The 16,497-nt window shown below is 43.9% G+C and overlaps 1 protein-coding gene across 1 annotated transcript in view; it reads left to right on the top strand.

Annotated features, from left to right (window-relative positions):
• The window catches only part of KLF10 (KLF transcription factor 10), a 6,930-nt gene extending 1,844 nt beyond the window's left edge, over positions 1–5,086 (top strand). Inside the window, exons 2-4 of the mRNA XM_040494156.1 lie at positions 1,753–1,986; positions 2,089–3,001; positions 3,483–5,086. Coding sequence (XP_040350090.1) covers positions 1,753–1,986; positions 2,089–3,001; positions 3,483–3,742 — 1,407 coding nt within the window. The 3' untranslated portion in view covers positions 3,743–5,086. The remainder of the gene's footprint in view (positions 1–1,752; positions 1,987–2,088; positions 3,002–3,482) is intronic.
• The last annotated feature ends 11,411 nt before the right edge of the window (positions 5,087–16,497 follow it).

The raw sequence follows: 16,497 nt of genomic DNA, 5'->3' as shown, positions 1-16,497 counted from the left end.
GCCGGGCGGTTGGCGGCGGCGCCCGCGGCCCCTCCCCCGGGCCGGCGCGAGGGCGGGGGCCCGCGGGCTCAGGAAGTAGGTGAAAGGTGACGGCGCGGCAATTCCCAGTTCACGTTTCCTGCGCCGCCCGTTGCAGCCGCCGATCACGCTTTGTTCACATGCCTCGCCCCCACCTCCCCCGCGCCCCCGCCCTTCGCGGCCCAGCCAATCCGGGCCTGGGCCGCCGGGCAGGCTGGCCAATGGCGGGGGCAGGGGCGCGGGGACGTGCGAGCGGCGAGGAATGTTCCCAGTGACTCACCCTCGAGCCTCATTGAGGTTAGGGCGGCCCCATCCGTCTGTCCCCGCCAGCGAGGATCTCCCCCGCCGTCCGCCCCCGCCCTTCGTCTGCCTCCCCCGCCCGCGCCTCCACCCGCTCTTCCCTTTCCTGCCTTGCGCCCCACTCCCTTTCCTCCCCTCCCCGCTTCTCTTCCTGCCCTTCCCAGCTCACGCTCCCCTTCCTTGCTTGCCTGCCTTTTTTCCTTTTTTTTTGCTTTGGCGTCTTGAGGCTTTTAGACATACGTGCGCTGTCCATTGCAGCTTACATAAAGGGGCGCGCGATTATGCAATAGCGTTGTTGGTGAAATCTCCAGAGCAGTGGCTCCTTTTCTAAGGTTATCAACACGAAGGGTTTATGTATTTTTTAAAACTAGCGTCGAGAGTAGTACTTTGTAAAGAATGCTTTTCGGTATTTTTACACAATTTCTACTTCAAAAGAATGGCATCACATTAATGGAAAATGGAAGTTGGTGGGTAGTGCCATTTTTTTTTTTAAGTGCTGTTTAAGGAACTTTAATATGAAACATTAAACACTTGATAGAGGGAGCTGTACAAATGGCAAGCATGCACTATCATTCTTGTCATCTGGCAGTTATTTTAAAAAATTTAAAAAATGTTTGGACTATCGCAGACTCACCAGGCAGTTTTTACAAATTCTGGGTGGAAGATTACATTTTGATTGTCCATTTTTTAGTATCGCATTAGCTGGTCATAGCTATGCATGGCAAGCCATTGTTTAAATCTAGTGAAAGGGAACACAAATATGAAGAACTTGAAGCCTAAATATGGCTTTGGGATTTTTCTACATATTTCACTTTATTCCTCTCTACCATAGATAATCAAGCTATGAAAGGTATTTTACCTTTAAAATAACCTAATGTAGTAATTTTAAAAAGACACTGAAGATTTCTATTCTGTTGATTTTATCTTAACGTGCCAAGTGACTTTCAAAAGGTCAGACCCATATCGACAGACCTGAGTTCTGTCCACTACACTTTGCTTTTTCCCCACTACCAGTTGTGGGGAACTGGTACCTCAAAAGTCCTCATACCTCACCTGCAGTATTGAAAAAACTTTTGCATAACCTTCCCTTAGTTATTTCATTTGATCTCATTTGCAGATGGCTGTTCTGGGAAGAATATAATTTTTCTAAATCAAGTTCATACATGCATTGTTGGATCATGCATGCATTGTTATCTTTGGCCTTGGTCTCCTTAATGGTAATATGCTTCTCTTCTACCTTGCAGGGATATCTGTGTTCAACCCTAAGTATTAGAGAAAGAATGAGGAAATTTTATTTTGAGTAGGGGTGAGAGAAAAAATTATTTCGCAAACTTGGAAATTTGTGCAATTGTAAAGGAAAAATTGTACGTTGCTTTGCGTGTTATTTGGAGGACAAAAATATGGTTATAAGCATTTGATCTTTTGTTCTTATAGGAAGAAAGGATGGAAATGATTTCTGAAAGATCGAAAGAGAGTGTGTATTCCTGGAACAAAACCGCAGAAAAGAGTGATTTTGAAGCTGTAGAAGCACTTATGTCAATGAGCTGCAGTTGGAAGTCTGATTTTAAGAAATACACTGAAAACAGACCTGTTACTCCAGTATCCGATATGTCGGAGGAAGAGAATCTACTCCCGAGTACACCTGACTTTCATACGATCCCAGCATTTGTAAGTTTTGTTTTTAATATGAGACTGCAGATGGTCTAATTTTTTATAATTTACATAACGAACTTAATTTCTCATGCCGATTTCTGTGTATTTCTTTTCTAGTGTTTGACTCCACCTTACAGCCCTTCTGACTTTGAACCCTCTCAAGTGTCAAATTTGATGGCATCAGCGCCATCTACCGGACACTTCAAATCATTCTCAGATCCTGCCAAGTCTCACATTGCTGCACCTTTCAAAGAGGAAGAGAAGAGCCCGGCACCTGCCCCCAAACTCCCCAAGGCTCAGGCAACAAGTGTGATCCGTCATACAGCTGATGCCCAGCTGTGTAACCACAGATCTTGCCCAGTGAAAGCAGCCAGCATCCTCAACTATCAGGACAATTCTTTTCGAAGAAGAACCCACCTGAACGTTGAGGCTGCAAGAAAAAACATACCCTGTGCAGCTGTGTCACCAAACAGATCCAAACGTGAGAGAAACACAGCGGCAGATGTTAATGAGAAAGCAAGTCCTGCACTTTATGACTTTTCTGTGCCTTCCTCAGAGACAGTCATCTGTAGACCTCAGCCCGCCCCTGTGTCCCCACAGCAGAAGTCGGTGCTGGTCTCCCCACCTGCAGTGTCAACAGGGGGAGTGCCACCTATGCCGGTCATCTGTCAGATGGTTCCCCTCCCTGCAAACAACCCTGTTGTGACAACAGTTGTTCCTAGCACTCCACCCAGTCAGCCACCAGCTGTGTGCCCACCTGTCGTGTTCATGGGCACTCAGGTGCCCAAAGGCGCTGTCATGTTTGTTGTTCCCCAGCCTGTTGTTCAGAACCCAAAGCCTCCGGTGGTGAGCCCAAATGGCACCAGACTCTCTCCCATCGCCCCCGCTCCAGGGTTTTCCCCTTCCACAGCAAAAGTCACTCCTCAGATTGACTCATCCAGGATACGAAGTCACATCTGTAGCCACCCAGGATGTGGCAAGACGTACTTCAAGAGCTCTCATCTGAAGGCCCACATGAGAACACACACAGGTACCAACCATTTCTTATTCGTGTCTTTGAGATTTAGTTGAATGTTTTTTGGCCATGATCACAGGTACAAGCCAGGCATGTTAAAGAAGAACTTGGCCTTATTAGCCAGTTCAGTGGGGGATATTTACAGGTTTCTCAAAGATTTCATCAAGGTGTTTGTTTTAATTTCTCAAACGATGATTCTTTATGTGTCTGAGTAGTTACTTTAATAAAGTATCTCTAAAGCCGTTGTACCATAGTTGAAGTCAGAAAGCCATTTTGTGTTTGGCATTTATAAAGGGAAGATTCCTATAAATGTGATTGAGTGAAAGTTGGAAATCTATGTAGCATTCAGTTAACAGTTGATTCATTTAGTAGCTTTTATTTTAAAGAGCATCTCTTAAGATATTTTAAAATGTATGTCTTTGGATATAATTAGATCTGCAATTTATAGTGACTTGATGAATGCATAGTGACGATGATCTGAATTTCTTTGTCTCAGGAGAAAAGCCTTTTAGCTGTAGCTGGAAAGGTTGTGAAAGGAGGTTTGCCCGTTCCGATGAACTGTCCAGACACCGGCGAACCCACACAGGTGAGAAGAAATTTGCTTGTCCCATGTGTGACCGACGGTTCATGAGGAGCGACCATTTGACCAAGCATGCCCGGCGCCATCTGTCCGCCAAGAAGCTACCAAACTGGCAGATGGAAGTGAGCAAGCTAAATGACATGGCCTTACCTCCAACCCCTGCCCCCACGCAGTGACCGCTCAGAAGGTGAGAATCCGAAGTAACTTTGGTCACAGCCAGGAGCCAGCGGTGATGTAAAAATGCTTCCACTGCAAGTCTGTGGCCCTCCGGTGCGGCGGAACGCAGAAGCCCCACAGCCTGAGGAGAAGCCTCAGCCCTGGGCTGGAGGACAAGAAGTGCTGCAGCCACAAGCAGGTCACAGAGTGGCAGGATTCCTTTCTTATCACATAAGAGAGATGAGAAAGCTTTTATTCCTTTAAATATTTTTTGAAGGTTTCAGATGAGGTCAACACAGGTAGCACAGATTTTGAATTTGTGTGCACAATTTATTACTTCGTTTTCACCGTTTGTACTTGAGACCAACTTTTCAATGTGATTCTTCTAAAGCACTGGTTTCAAGAATAGAGACTGGAAATAAACATTATGGTACGGAGATGGAGATGGAAAATTGATTTGTATTACAAACTTTGGCATCTTTTCCTAGTTACCTTGTTTACTATTCCTAGTCTTTCCAGTCAATTTCGTGGATGTAGTTGTTAAATATGATCTAGAACTAGCATTTTTATACTTGCTACCATTTGGAATTAAGCAGCTTGTATATTGCTAAAGAGGGCCCTAAGATTTGGAATCCTCAGTAATTTAATTGCTTTGAAGTATAGCTATAATTTTTTTGCATTTTTGTTTTGAAAGTTCAACAGATGACTATATCTAGGCATTTTATTATGCTTTGAGCTTTAGTTTGCCTGCAGTTTCTTGTGTAGATTTGAAAATTGTATACCAATGTGTTTTCTGTAGACTCTAAGATACATTGCACTTTGTTTAGAAAAAAAAATGGAAGATAAAAATATATACTGTAAAGAAGGGATACCAAGAATTTTAGATAACTCCTTGAAAAAGATGACTTATGTCATCAGTAAAGTACCCTTATATTATGAGGATATAATGTGTGCTTTATTGAATTAGAAAGTTAGTGACCATTATTCACATGGGCAAGTGTTGTCCTGTTAATTTATAGGAGTTTTTTTTTGGGGGGGGGAAGTGGAATTAGGTGAATAGAAGTTGTTAAAACATTCACTTTTGTTAACAGTATTTCTGTTATATTCTGTTATATAGTGGATGATACATACAGTGGTAAAACAAAAGTAAATTGTTTAAAATCTACAGTGAAAAATGGCACTATATCTTTCCATTTAACATTTTTCTCTATTGGGTATTGATTTCTGACATCAAAACTTGGACCCTTGGAAAACAGGAATTTTCTTTTAATAATAAAAAAACTTTGTGATTTACAATTTGCACAATATTTCTTTTGTTGTACTTTATATCTTGTTTACAATAAAAATTTCCTTTGGTATATTTACTTGGTTGATGGCATTTGTTGAAAACCGTTCTCACTCTAAACATGACATTGATCACTTATGAGTGTATCCAAAGACTTAGTGTCTGCATTTTTCTAAGAGCTTCATTCAAATTTAGAACTGCAGGGGTGTATCTCTACTGTGAATCAAATTAGTATACAAAGTGAGGACTGGTATCCATATATTCACTGAGATAACTTACAAGCCTGCCCAATTCAAGAAACCAACACATTTTAATCTTGAAACATTCTTGTACATTTTGATGATTTGGGATTGAGATATAGCTCTGGCTCTCAGCAAAACCTTAAGTAGCATTAAATTAAGGGGCATACCACGATGAATGATTACAAGCAATAAGACTGCTGTGGCAAATGAAAAGAATCCTGACCTGTTAAATGGAGAGTAAATTACCTCTGGAAGTTAGATTAGCTTAGGCCATTAAGTGAAACCTTAAATGCAATAAACATGCTGATACTTAAGCTGCATGAAAGGTAATACACCTGGCAGGAGAAACACTTGCTAGTCACTTGTCAGTGGAATTAGGAGCTATAAATGCTAGCTGGGTGTATTGAGTATAATTTTGGAGGTTGCTATTTTAGTTGGCTCTGAAATCCCCTTGTCATGAGAGAACATTGTCCACAGTATCCAACTTAGCCATTGACCTAAAGTCTGGCTCACTGTTGAACACGCATGGTAAGGGGCAATGTGCTCACTTGGCACCAGTTATAAGACCAGCATCTCGGGTCATCTGTGCACCTGTTACGACTTATTTCTTGGAAACTTATAACACCGTGTAAGTACAGCACAGCCGCTGGGGAGGGTATTGTTCTGCAGTCTCAGTGCTGGGACCTGGACCATCCTAATGGTTTCCTCATGATGGTAGGTCTTCAGAAGTGGGAGTAGAGGAAGGTAGCTGCCCTAGTGCCCACACCCTTGTGATGACATGGCCAGTGGAAATGTGCCACCCGTGGCTGTGTTCTTCCCAGTCCTAGCTGGCATCAGACTTTAACTTCAAAATTTTGTAAATCAAATCATTGGAACAGAGTAATGAATTTGAGTTGAATGTTCACGCAAACTGATGTTGGTGCAAAAGTTGCCCCCAGACAAGAACATTTGCAGCATGTTATGATAATTACGGTGTTAGTGTAGCTTTAGCAGTTTTGGCTGCTTCTTGTCTGACTTCTGTATAAGTTGGACTGTATGAAATTACTGATATTCAAGCTATTTTAATAGTTCATTCTTTTTAGATAATTTTAGACTTAGAGTTGCAAAAATAGAGTTCCCATTTACCTTTCATCCAGCTTCTGCTGGTAACATAGCCATAGAACATTTATCAAAACCAAGAAATTAAAATTTGCTTAATGTATGTTTATTTTGAGAGCGCAAGCGAACAAACAGGGGAGGGGCCGAGAGAGCGGGAACAATCCCAAGCAGACTCGGTGCCTGTCAGCGCAGAGCGCCACGTGGGGCTTTGAACTCACAAACCGTGAGATCATGACCCGAGCCAAAATCAAGAGTCGGATGCTCAGCTGAGCCACCCAGGAGCCCAAAAGTAAGACATTAACCTTGCTACAATACTTACTAAAGTTTAGAACCTGTTTGGGTTTCACTAGTGTTTCTACCAGTGTCTTTTTTTTTTTTTTTTCTATCAGAGAACCTAATCCAGGATCTCAAACATTTACTTGTCATATCCAATTTTTTCCAATCTATGCTCACTCATTTTGTCTTCTCTCATCTCTTTGAATAGTCCTTCTTGGTTATTTTGTAGAATGACCCTCACTTTGGGTTTGTCTGATGTTTTTTCATGACTAGATGAGGTTATGTGTTAATTGGGAAGATACCACAGAGTGATAATGTCTTCGCTGCATCATAGGAAATACATGATGTCTGTATTACTGGTGATGCTAAGCTTGATCACTTAGCTTAGTGATGTCTGCTAGAATTTTCCGATGTAAATTATTTTTCTCCTTATAATTATTAACTATTTGGGGAGATATAATTTAAGATGGATAACCTGTTTCTGCTTAAACTTTTGCCCACTCACTATGCTTACATAGATCTTGCATGCGGCAGTTATTACTGTGATATGCTAATAGCGATTTCATATTTTCTTCATTATTAATTGGAATTCTGGGGAAAAGAGTTGTTGCTTCCCCCCTCATTTATGTATTCATTCATTTATGTCACTGTGGAATTAGGGATATTTATGTCATTCTTTATGTTCCAACTTTGACCCTTGTTAGTTCTCTCACTATTCAACCATTTTTGATGGACTAAGATGGAAATTTTATCTGGGTTCAACCTATCATGTTCATGTTTCACCGGAATGAGAGCTGTTTGGTGTTAGTCATCTCACTGTTCGGAAGTCTTCTCTGTCCTCATGGCTACCACCCTCTCTCACTTGAGCAACCACAGCTATCCCTAATGGGTCTCATCTTGTCTCCCACCATCCAGCCCCCTCAACCAGTCTTTTGAAAATGCAAACCTGACCATGTCACCTCCTCATTTAAGACATTTCACAACCTTCCTAATGCTCTTAGGATCAAGTCCAGGTTTCTTAACATGGTCCAGAACAGTGCTGACCAATAGCAATATAATGTGAGCCACGTACGTAATTTGAGACTTTCTAGTAGCCACATCAGAAAAAATTTTAATTAATTTTCATATTTTTATTTGACCCGATGCGTCCACAAAGTTTATCGTTTCAACATATAATCAATATAAAATTGTTAATGAGATATTACCTTTTTCTGCACTACACTTCAAAATCCAGTATGAATTAAATGTCTACAGCATATCTCAGTTGGAACTAGGCACATTTCAAGTGCTCCGTAACTATATGTGGCTGATGGCTGCTGAAGGCACAGAGCAGAGCTGGAAGGCCCCACACGGTTACGCTTCTAACAACCTCTCACACCACTTTCCACCTTATTCTCTACACCATGTCCAAGTTCTGAGCCTTCGTACACATGATTTCTCCTGCTGGAAATATTTTCCTGCCCTTTCGCTTTGACATTTCTGCTTTAATAATTACACTTTGCCAAAATTGCTTAATATCTTTTTCCCTTTCGCTATAAAACTCCATGAAGACAAGGACTCCATGAATCTCGCTCACTGCTCTGTCACCAGTGTCTGACGCACTGCAGGGGCTCACTAAATTTTGTCAGACTGAAAACTGAGAGGTCTGTGCAGCTTAGGGAGAGAACAATTAGGGAGCTGTTACAAGACATGCAGGGTACAGACAAAGGCAATGAAGAGCTGAAGACTGCCTTTTTCTTGTTCCCATCAATCTCTGCTAGTGCTAGAAGCATTCTCACTACACCTTCAAAGCTCTCAAAGCGCCACTGGAATTTAGGTTCTTTTCATTGCATTTTTAACTGGGCAGGGAAGAAATCTGATCAAGACGGACATATACAAGGCTCACCAAGTCCCTCTCAGTGAGTCTAATTCCTCAGCCTTGGAATGGCTCAGCTCTTAACCTGTTCTTTCTCTTTGGAGGAAATGAAATCCAGGGACACCTTAAGGGAAGCCTTGTCTCTAGAGATGTCCCACTGATTGTGCATGTGTGTGTGTGTGTGTGTGTGTGTGTGTGTCTGTCTGTCTTAATCCAGTTCTGGCATTTTTCTGACCAACTTAACAACAGTTTGAGAAATGGCTTAGAGGTGGTTCTCAAATAGAAATACCTCTAATTTTCTACACAGGTAGCTGTGCTCTAGAGAAGGTATAGGGAAAGAGCACTGATCAAATTAAAAGACCTGGTGTATTAGGGTTCTCCAGAGAAAGAGAATCAGTAGGATTCATATCAAGAGATTCATTACGAGGAATTGCTTCATGTGATTATGGAGGCTGGCAAGTCCCAAGATCTGCAGTGGTCAAGCTGGGGACCCAGGAGAGCCAATAATATGGTTCCAGTCCAAATGGGGGCAGGCCCAAGACTCAAAAAGAGCTGAAATTTCAGTCACAGTCAGAAGGCAGGAAAAAAACTGAAGTCCCAACTTGAAGACAGTCAGATAGCAGGTATTTCCCCTAACTCAGCCTTTTTGTTGTAGTCTGGCCTTCAGCTGATTGGAGGAGACCCACCCACATTGGGGAAGGCAATCTGCTTTACTCAGTCTATCTATTCAAATGTTCATCTCGTACGGAAACACCCTCCCAGAGACAACCAGAACGTTTGAGCAAATATCTGGACACTCTGTGGCTGCATGAAGTTGACACACAAAATTAACCATCACACCTGAATTCTGGTTGTGGTTGAACTGATAACTAGTTTATTCCTTGGGAAAATTGCTTTTATCGTTCTGCATCTCAGCATCCGCTTTTAAGAACAGGGCTGAACACACTCATAGAGCTACTGGCAAGCTCAAACAAGGCTCTGTATACAAAAGCTCTTGGAAAATATAATACATTTTACATTTCCTGGCACTGTATAGCACCCATGTGTGGGAACATATATATGGCAGTAAATGGATTAAAATTCCCATGTAAGGTGGCCACCTATTCTGGGAAAGGAAAGCCACTCAAAGCTAGGGAGATTAGAGAATTTTGATATCCAGGGTTTCCATACTTCTCTCGATGTGTCTAATTATTTGGGTGACCCATTTGCAGTAACTGTCATTACAATTAGACCAGTCTAATGGGAAGGAAAGCACAAAGTGGAAAGCCATGGCTATTTGCTGAGCATAGCTAAAGCATGGACAATTGTCATTTGATTATAAAATACAAACTTGGACAGAGTTACTGTAGAAGCACCCAGTATCTGAACTTAACTACCTTTATGGAGTCAGTCAGTTAATGGAGCTTCCTTTGTTCCCCTTGTAATGACCCCTGCTTGTGTGAATTCTCCGTATCTGGTCTTAGTTATGATAGATGCCCAACATCAGATGTTCTATCCAGCAATGGCTAAAAATGCTATACAGACCTCTAGGAGTTGGAGCCCCAGGGTCAGCAGGAGTGATAAAAACATCTTTCCTCCCAGAAAATGATCAGGTCACACCTCTGCCAGGTCTGCCCAGGTAACGTGACCTCCTTCTATTGACAGGCACCTTCCGAAATTCTCTCATCTTCGGCTTGTTGTTCCAGCGGAAGGAATAAAACCAAATGGGGCCACATAAATGAGGTCTGTTGTTTTAAGCGTCCCCCACCGGCTGGCATCTTAATCTTGACAGAGACTTAGAAATTTGTGGCTTTCTTCCCCGCGGATGCCAATAATCCCAGTTTGATCTTGATTGACCAGTGTGGAAGTGGGATGTGAAAAGGGTAGAAATACCCCCACATATAAGATGATACCTGATCATCCTTTGATTTTTCTTAGGATAATTTGATTTTAATTCTAAGCGTAGCTACTGGTCAGTGGAGGCACAGCCTAGGTTTGGAAGAATCCGTGTGAGGTTCTGGGGAGAAAGAGAGAAGTTAGGAATAAACCGAAGTGATGAAGGGATGATCACTGGTGGGTGTCGGTAGATGAGATTGGATCCTCTGATTAAATTCAATTATCCAAATCTTGACCATAGTTTAAAAAGGCAGCCTTTTAGTTTGCACAGTCTCACTGAAAAGATAAATACAAGCATCAAGTGTTTATTACCACTGTTCAAAGTAAAGCAGTGTAGTCCTGGAACAGGAAACATCTCCTGGGGTCATGGAGCCAGTGAGGGCCTATGAGCTCTGAACTGACTGTAATTATGAGCTCAGCAATGTATTTCATGGCTCTGTTAGCTCTGTTAGCCCTAAAATGGGGATTCTGATGCTTATCTGACCTGCTTCCCAAGAGAGAATTAGGCGGGAAAGCCGTGAACAAAACAAGCAAACAAATGCTAAGGGAACTGCCCCAGTACAAGCAGCGGATACTGCAATTGTCACAACTCAGACCAATTGTGAAAACAGAACAGGCTCCAAAGTTTCTAACGTTAGTTAGAAATTGTGATGGCGTGGTCCCTGTTCCGAGGGAAGGTCAAGTTCCAAATGTTCACAAAAATGTTCACACTTCGAGGCTAGAAGTCTGAGATCAAGTCTCAGCAAGGTTGGTTTCTTCTGAGGCCTCTCTCCTCGGCTTATCGACGGCTGTCTTGTCTATGTCTCCCCGTGGTGTTCCTTCTGTGTCTGCCTGTGTCCTAATCGCCTCTTTTTTTAAGGACACCAGTCATATTGGATTAGGGCCCACGCCAATGACCTCATTTTACCTTGTTAACTCTTTAAAGACCCTATTTCCAACCACAGTCACATTCTGAGGTCCTGGAATTTTGAGACAACGCAATGTGACTCATTGGGCAACCTATGTGGGTCTATACTGCCCCATCTTAATACACGGAGAGTAGTGAACTGGTCTTATGTTCCTATTTTTAGTATCTGGTAAATTTCCCATGAGAACTAAGTACCCTCAACTCCCTACCGCGTGTCACACAGTGACATCATGCCCAGTGCAGTGTGTAATTCCTAGCCATAAGGGAGACATGTTATTCTATTATGCACCCAGGTATTTCTTAGTCATGAAATAATCTTTATCCTCGACAAAGCTTTCCTTCATTACATACTTACAAACTTTATTTGCAATGTAATGTGACAATCCCCTTTCTTCTCTTAATTGTCTCTAAAGGTAAACTTGTTCTGCCTCGGACATAAAGCGGATACGGCATCTTCTGCCTGATCCCAACAATACCGTGAACAGAATAGGTATAATGGTGGCCTTTTGATACCCATGTTTGGACTCGTTCAGTTTTATTTTGTCTACGAGATTAAATATTCTTTTCCCAAATTTCCATTTAGTTCAACTAGGGAAATTCGGTCCAGGCTGTAGTCAGCCTTGCAGGCTGGAGACATAACCCAGCCGTGTCACCTTCCAATTCCATTTATCACATCCATTCTGTTCTGTGTGAGTGTGCTTCTAGTAACAGTGATCTTCAAACAGAAAGGGAGCCTGGGTCCCCACCCCTGTAAGGGTCATAATAGTGAGTTCATCGACTAGTTCAGGCTCTCTCTGCGCTTCAGACACATGTTAGCGTTACACTTCTCCCTGGTGGCTGGGCGAGGTCATGCCTTCTGGTCTGGTCACAGAAATGATATGTGTCACTTCTGGACCAGAGTATGTAACTGCTGGTGTTAGGCCCTCCAGCGCTGTCTTTCCCTCTCTTATGGTGACCAGGAGAATTCCAGCTAGTCAACCTTAGCTCTGGAATGAGTATGGTAAGGAGCGAGAACGAAACTTTTGTAGTTTTAAGATGTGATTTGGGGGATCGTTGGTTGCCACCTCATAGCCTTTACTTGTAAAGGTGTACTGACTGATACAAGCCCTTTTGTCCCATGAGGTTGCTTTGCTCCAAATGAATTTATTCTCCTCCCTCCAGGGATCGTTTCAACGTATCATGTGGTATTGAGGGGTATGACTTTAAATTCTTTTTTAATTTTTTTAATGTTTACTTATTTTTGAGGGAGAGAGAGAGAGAGAGCATGTGCACGTGAGTGGGGGAGGGGCAGAGAGAGAGGGAGACACAGAAGCAGGCTCCAGGATCTGAACTGTCAGCACAGACAGCGACGCGTGGCTCAAACTCATGAACTGCGAGATCACGGCCTGAGCTGAAATTGGACACTCAACTGACTGAGCCACCAAGGCGCCCCTGAAACGTGTGACTTTAAAGGAAAAAAAAAAAGACCTGTTACACTTCCCCCATGACATTGGGTGCCTTATATTTGCATAACTAAATGCGGCCATATCCTATTTTTGATCCTGAACAAGGAAGCACTTCTACAAGGTGTTTGGTCACATCTACCTTGTCTACCTAGAGAGAAAAGCACCAGCAGTCACACCATCCCCCTTCACACTACCAGTGCCCTGCTTGAGTTGGTGGAGACAAAGCAAAGGTTAGAAACCATTGTTTAGATAGTGCAATGGCGCCATCTTAGACCACACACAAGACATCCTGGAATTAATGCCTTGGTTTTGAGACTCACAAGTATTTAATGGGGACAATCTACTCCCTTCACCTGAAGTATCTTGTGTGTAGGGAGGAAAGCTGGGGAGTGGAATCCTCCGAGGAGTTCGGAAGGTGACAGAGAAGGGTGAGCAGGTCTCTCCCAGCATTTTGCACTTTGCAGCTCTAAAGAGTAGGGGAGAAAGAGTATTGGGCTGACCATTGCTGCCTCGTGCCTGGTTTTGATGGTGAGGATATCACAAACGTTAAGTGGGTAAAATGCTGATCTTCTTCCCTAAATATTTTAAGAAGGCAGAGTATCATGGTGGCCCAGAGCATGAGGTCTGGACTGTTGACTTGTAAATCCCAGCTCTACCTTTTAGTGACTCTGTGACTTAGGGCAAGCTAGGATTAAGTATGATGATGAAATGAATCTGCATCTATAAAGCCCTAGGAATGCCTGGCACCTAGTGAGCACAACCTTGAAGTGTTGATGAGTTGATGATTTTCTACCTTTCAAATCCCCCAGCCACCGGCATCCTGTCAGGTACAAGGTTGATCCATTTGCAATCTCTGCCCTCAGGGGAAATAAAAAGGGGGGGGGGGTTCTAACTGAGGACTTTATAAGCATTTGGACTAAGGGAGGACTTTCTAGGCTCTTCAATCCTGAAGATTCAGGTTAGGCAAGACAGCCGGCTCCCTGATTGTCCCCTACTTTGAGCTAAAGCTGGCACTACAGGCCAGCTTCTTCTCCCCAGGCCTGGTGCTTGGGTGAAGAGGTGTTTAACCTTTTTTTTCTGAACCTGAATGTTTTAGGGATTGTTCGGTTTTGTTTTCAGGCTTTCGTTGGCAGCTGTGAAGTAAATCCTTTTCAGCAGGAGTGAGCGTGGCTGTACTCAAACCACCCTGCATCTCTTGGCCAGTGTGCAGGCGCCCTGGGTGGCCTCATAGTAGCCACTACTCACTGTGGGAGAGACTTGGAACAAGAACTTGGCCCCAGTGCTGGTTCCTCTGTTCTGGCTCGGCTGGCTCAACGCTGAGTCTGCCCAGTGGCCGCGTCTGGGTTGGGGATAACAGGGAGGAGCTACTTCATGTCACGCTTGTCCTAGTTCAGCCCGGCCCCAGGCTCAGTGCCCAAGTGATCCCAGGCCAAGTGGAAGATCAGAGGGAGACTTGAGGCCCCAGTTCCGTCCTCCTCTGTTTGAAAAGTTGAAAACATCATGATCTTGGCTTCAAACTGTGGTTTTCTCACTTACCTAATCTTGGGCATACTGTTTAAACTCTCTGAACCACGTTTTTCTCATTTGTTTTAAGGACAGGCCTCCGTAACGTGTTTGACACAGGAGGCGCCCGAGAAATGTCGGCTAGCAATTACCTGCACTCCCGCCTTTGCAAAAGCATCCCGCCAGTGCTCATTTCTGCTCACATTACTTCGCTGGTCTCTCGTCTCCAAGTATCTCTTTTTTCTCCACTGCACATACACAAGTCTTGTTCGTTATTGATGTCCATTTCCGAGCAGGAAGGGGGAAGGGCCCATCCTGGAACCACTTGGATCAAATCTGTGTTAGTTTACCAGGGCTGCCGTAACAAAGTACCACAAACTGGGTGGCTTCAGCGAGAGGAACTGATTGTCTCACAGTTCTGGAGGCCAGATGTCTGAGGTCAAGGCCTTGGCATGGTGGTTCCTTCCGGGGGCCGCGAGGGAGAATCTGTTCCCTGCCTCTCTCCCAGCTTCTGGTGGTTCGCTGGCAATCTTTGGCCTTCCTTGGATCGTGGAAGCAGGCCCCGTCTCTACCTTCATTTTCACATGGCGTTTCACATGGTGTTCTCCCAGGAGGCATGTTTCTGTGTCCAAATTTCCCCCTTATATAAGGACATCAGTCATGTTGCATCAGGGCCTGGCCTAATGACTTCATCTTAATGACATCCCTATTTCCAAATAAGGTCACCTTCACAGGTATTAGAGATTCAGACATATGAACTGGGCAGGGTGTGGGGACACAACTGGCCCCCTACAGGGTCTAGTTCTAAACCCTGGGATTCCTCCCCAGGATTCCCAGTCTCTGTGAACCAGGGACCCCATCTGTTCTCATTTCCTGGGCCTGCCCTACCCCTCTATCCCTGCTGGTTTGACTGCTGACTTCCTTCCTTCTTTGCTGTCCTCTAAGACAGACTCACAGGACAGGCTTCCCATGTAATTGACTACTGAGAAACAGATGGCTGTTAAATCAGGAAAGATCTGAGCTCCTGGGGCAGCTGGGGATCCCCATAGAAGCACACTAGACCCCTGGATTCTTGATGTTCAGGCTCCCTTCCCTTGGGAGGAAGTAATATATAGGGGGAGTAGAATAACGTCTATGGCGGGTGGTATAGGTAGGAACTGGCCACCTTGAAACTTTCCTCCAACCCGGGGCGCCTGGGTGGCTCAGTCAGTTGAGCGTCCAACTTCGGCTCAGGTCATGATCTCATGGTCCGTGAGTTCCAGCCCCGCGTCGGGCTCTGTGCTGATGGCTCAGAGCCTGGGGCCTGTTTCAGATTCTGTGTCTCCCTCTCTCTCTGACCCTCCCCCGTTCATGCTCTGTCTTTCTCTGTCTCAAAAATAAATAAATGTTAAAAAAAAAAAATTAAAAAAAAAAAAGAAACTTTCCTCCAACCCTGAGATTCTTTTATAAGGGAGAGTCCAGGGTCTCAAACCCAAATATCTATAGGAAGGGTTGGGTGAATTCTTTAGAGGAACCAAGCCTGACATGTAGAAAATGAGCAGAGATGGCTGAGGTACCAATGTTGCTATGTGGAAAAGCAATTTTCAGAAGAATCTGATTTTTTGAAGAAGCTGGAAATCTGGATTTTTTTTTATTGTGATAAAATATATGTAATATAAAGGGTTACCATTTCAGCCATTTTAAGAATCCAATTCAGTGGCATTAGGTACATTCACAATGTTACACACTCATCATCACGGTCCATGGAAATCTAGATTTTTATATCAAATGTTTTGATTTTTAACTTTGGCATGTAAGTCATATAAACATAAACCTTTTGTGTTGGCAGTTGCCAGTTTGGAACTCCTAGGCCCAGGAAGTGATTATTTGCTATTTTGGCCCTGGGATGGTGAAGGTGTCCTGAATGGTGGGCAAGACAGGTCCCAAACCCTGGAGCCCCGACGCAAAGCCTGGCAGGGGTGACCGTTCAGAGGAGCGGCCCCCCACAGGAGCAGCTGCCAAGTTCACGGGCCAGTACTTAGCACAGGTGTTATACAGAAGACATTTTTGTCTGAACTGAGGAAGCACTGGGGTTTCTTGTGTAGAGCGGAGGAAGGGAGCCTCTGAAGGGACCAACTTCGGGTTTTTCCCCACGCTGGCAAGTTGAAGCTGGGATGGATTGAATCCGATTGATCAAATGTGACCTTTCTTGCCTTCCTAGAGGCCTGAAGTGGTTTGTAGCCGTATTGGGTGTGATGTCTACAGGCACTCACACTCGGTTCCTTGTCTACAGCTCCTGACTCCCCGAGC

The sequence above is a fragment of the Herpailurus yagouaroundi genome, unplaced genomic scaffold (assembly GCF_014898765.1).
Source record: "Herpailurus yagouaroundi ecotype Mexico unplaced genomic scaffold, PumYag 186, whole genome shotgun sequence".
Lineage (NCBI taxonomy): Eukaryota > Metazoa > Chordata > Mammalia > Carnivora > Felidae > Herpailurus > Herpailurus yagouaroundi.
Note: the sequence above shows the minus strand (reverse complement) of the source record. Positions and strands in the feature narration are given on the sequence as shown.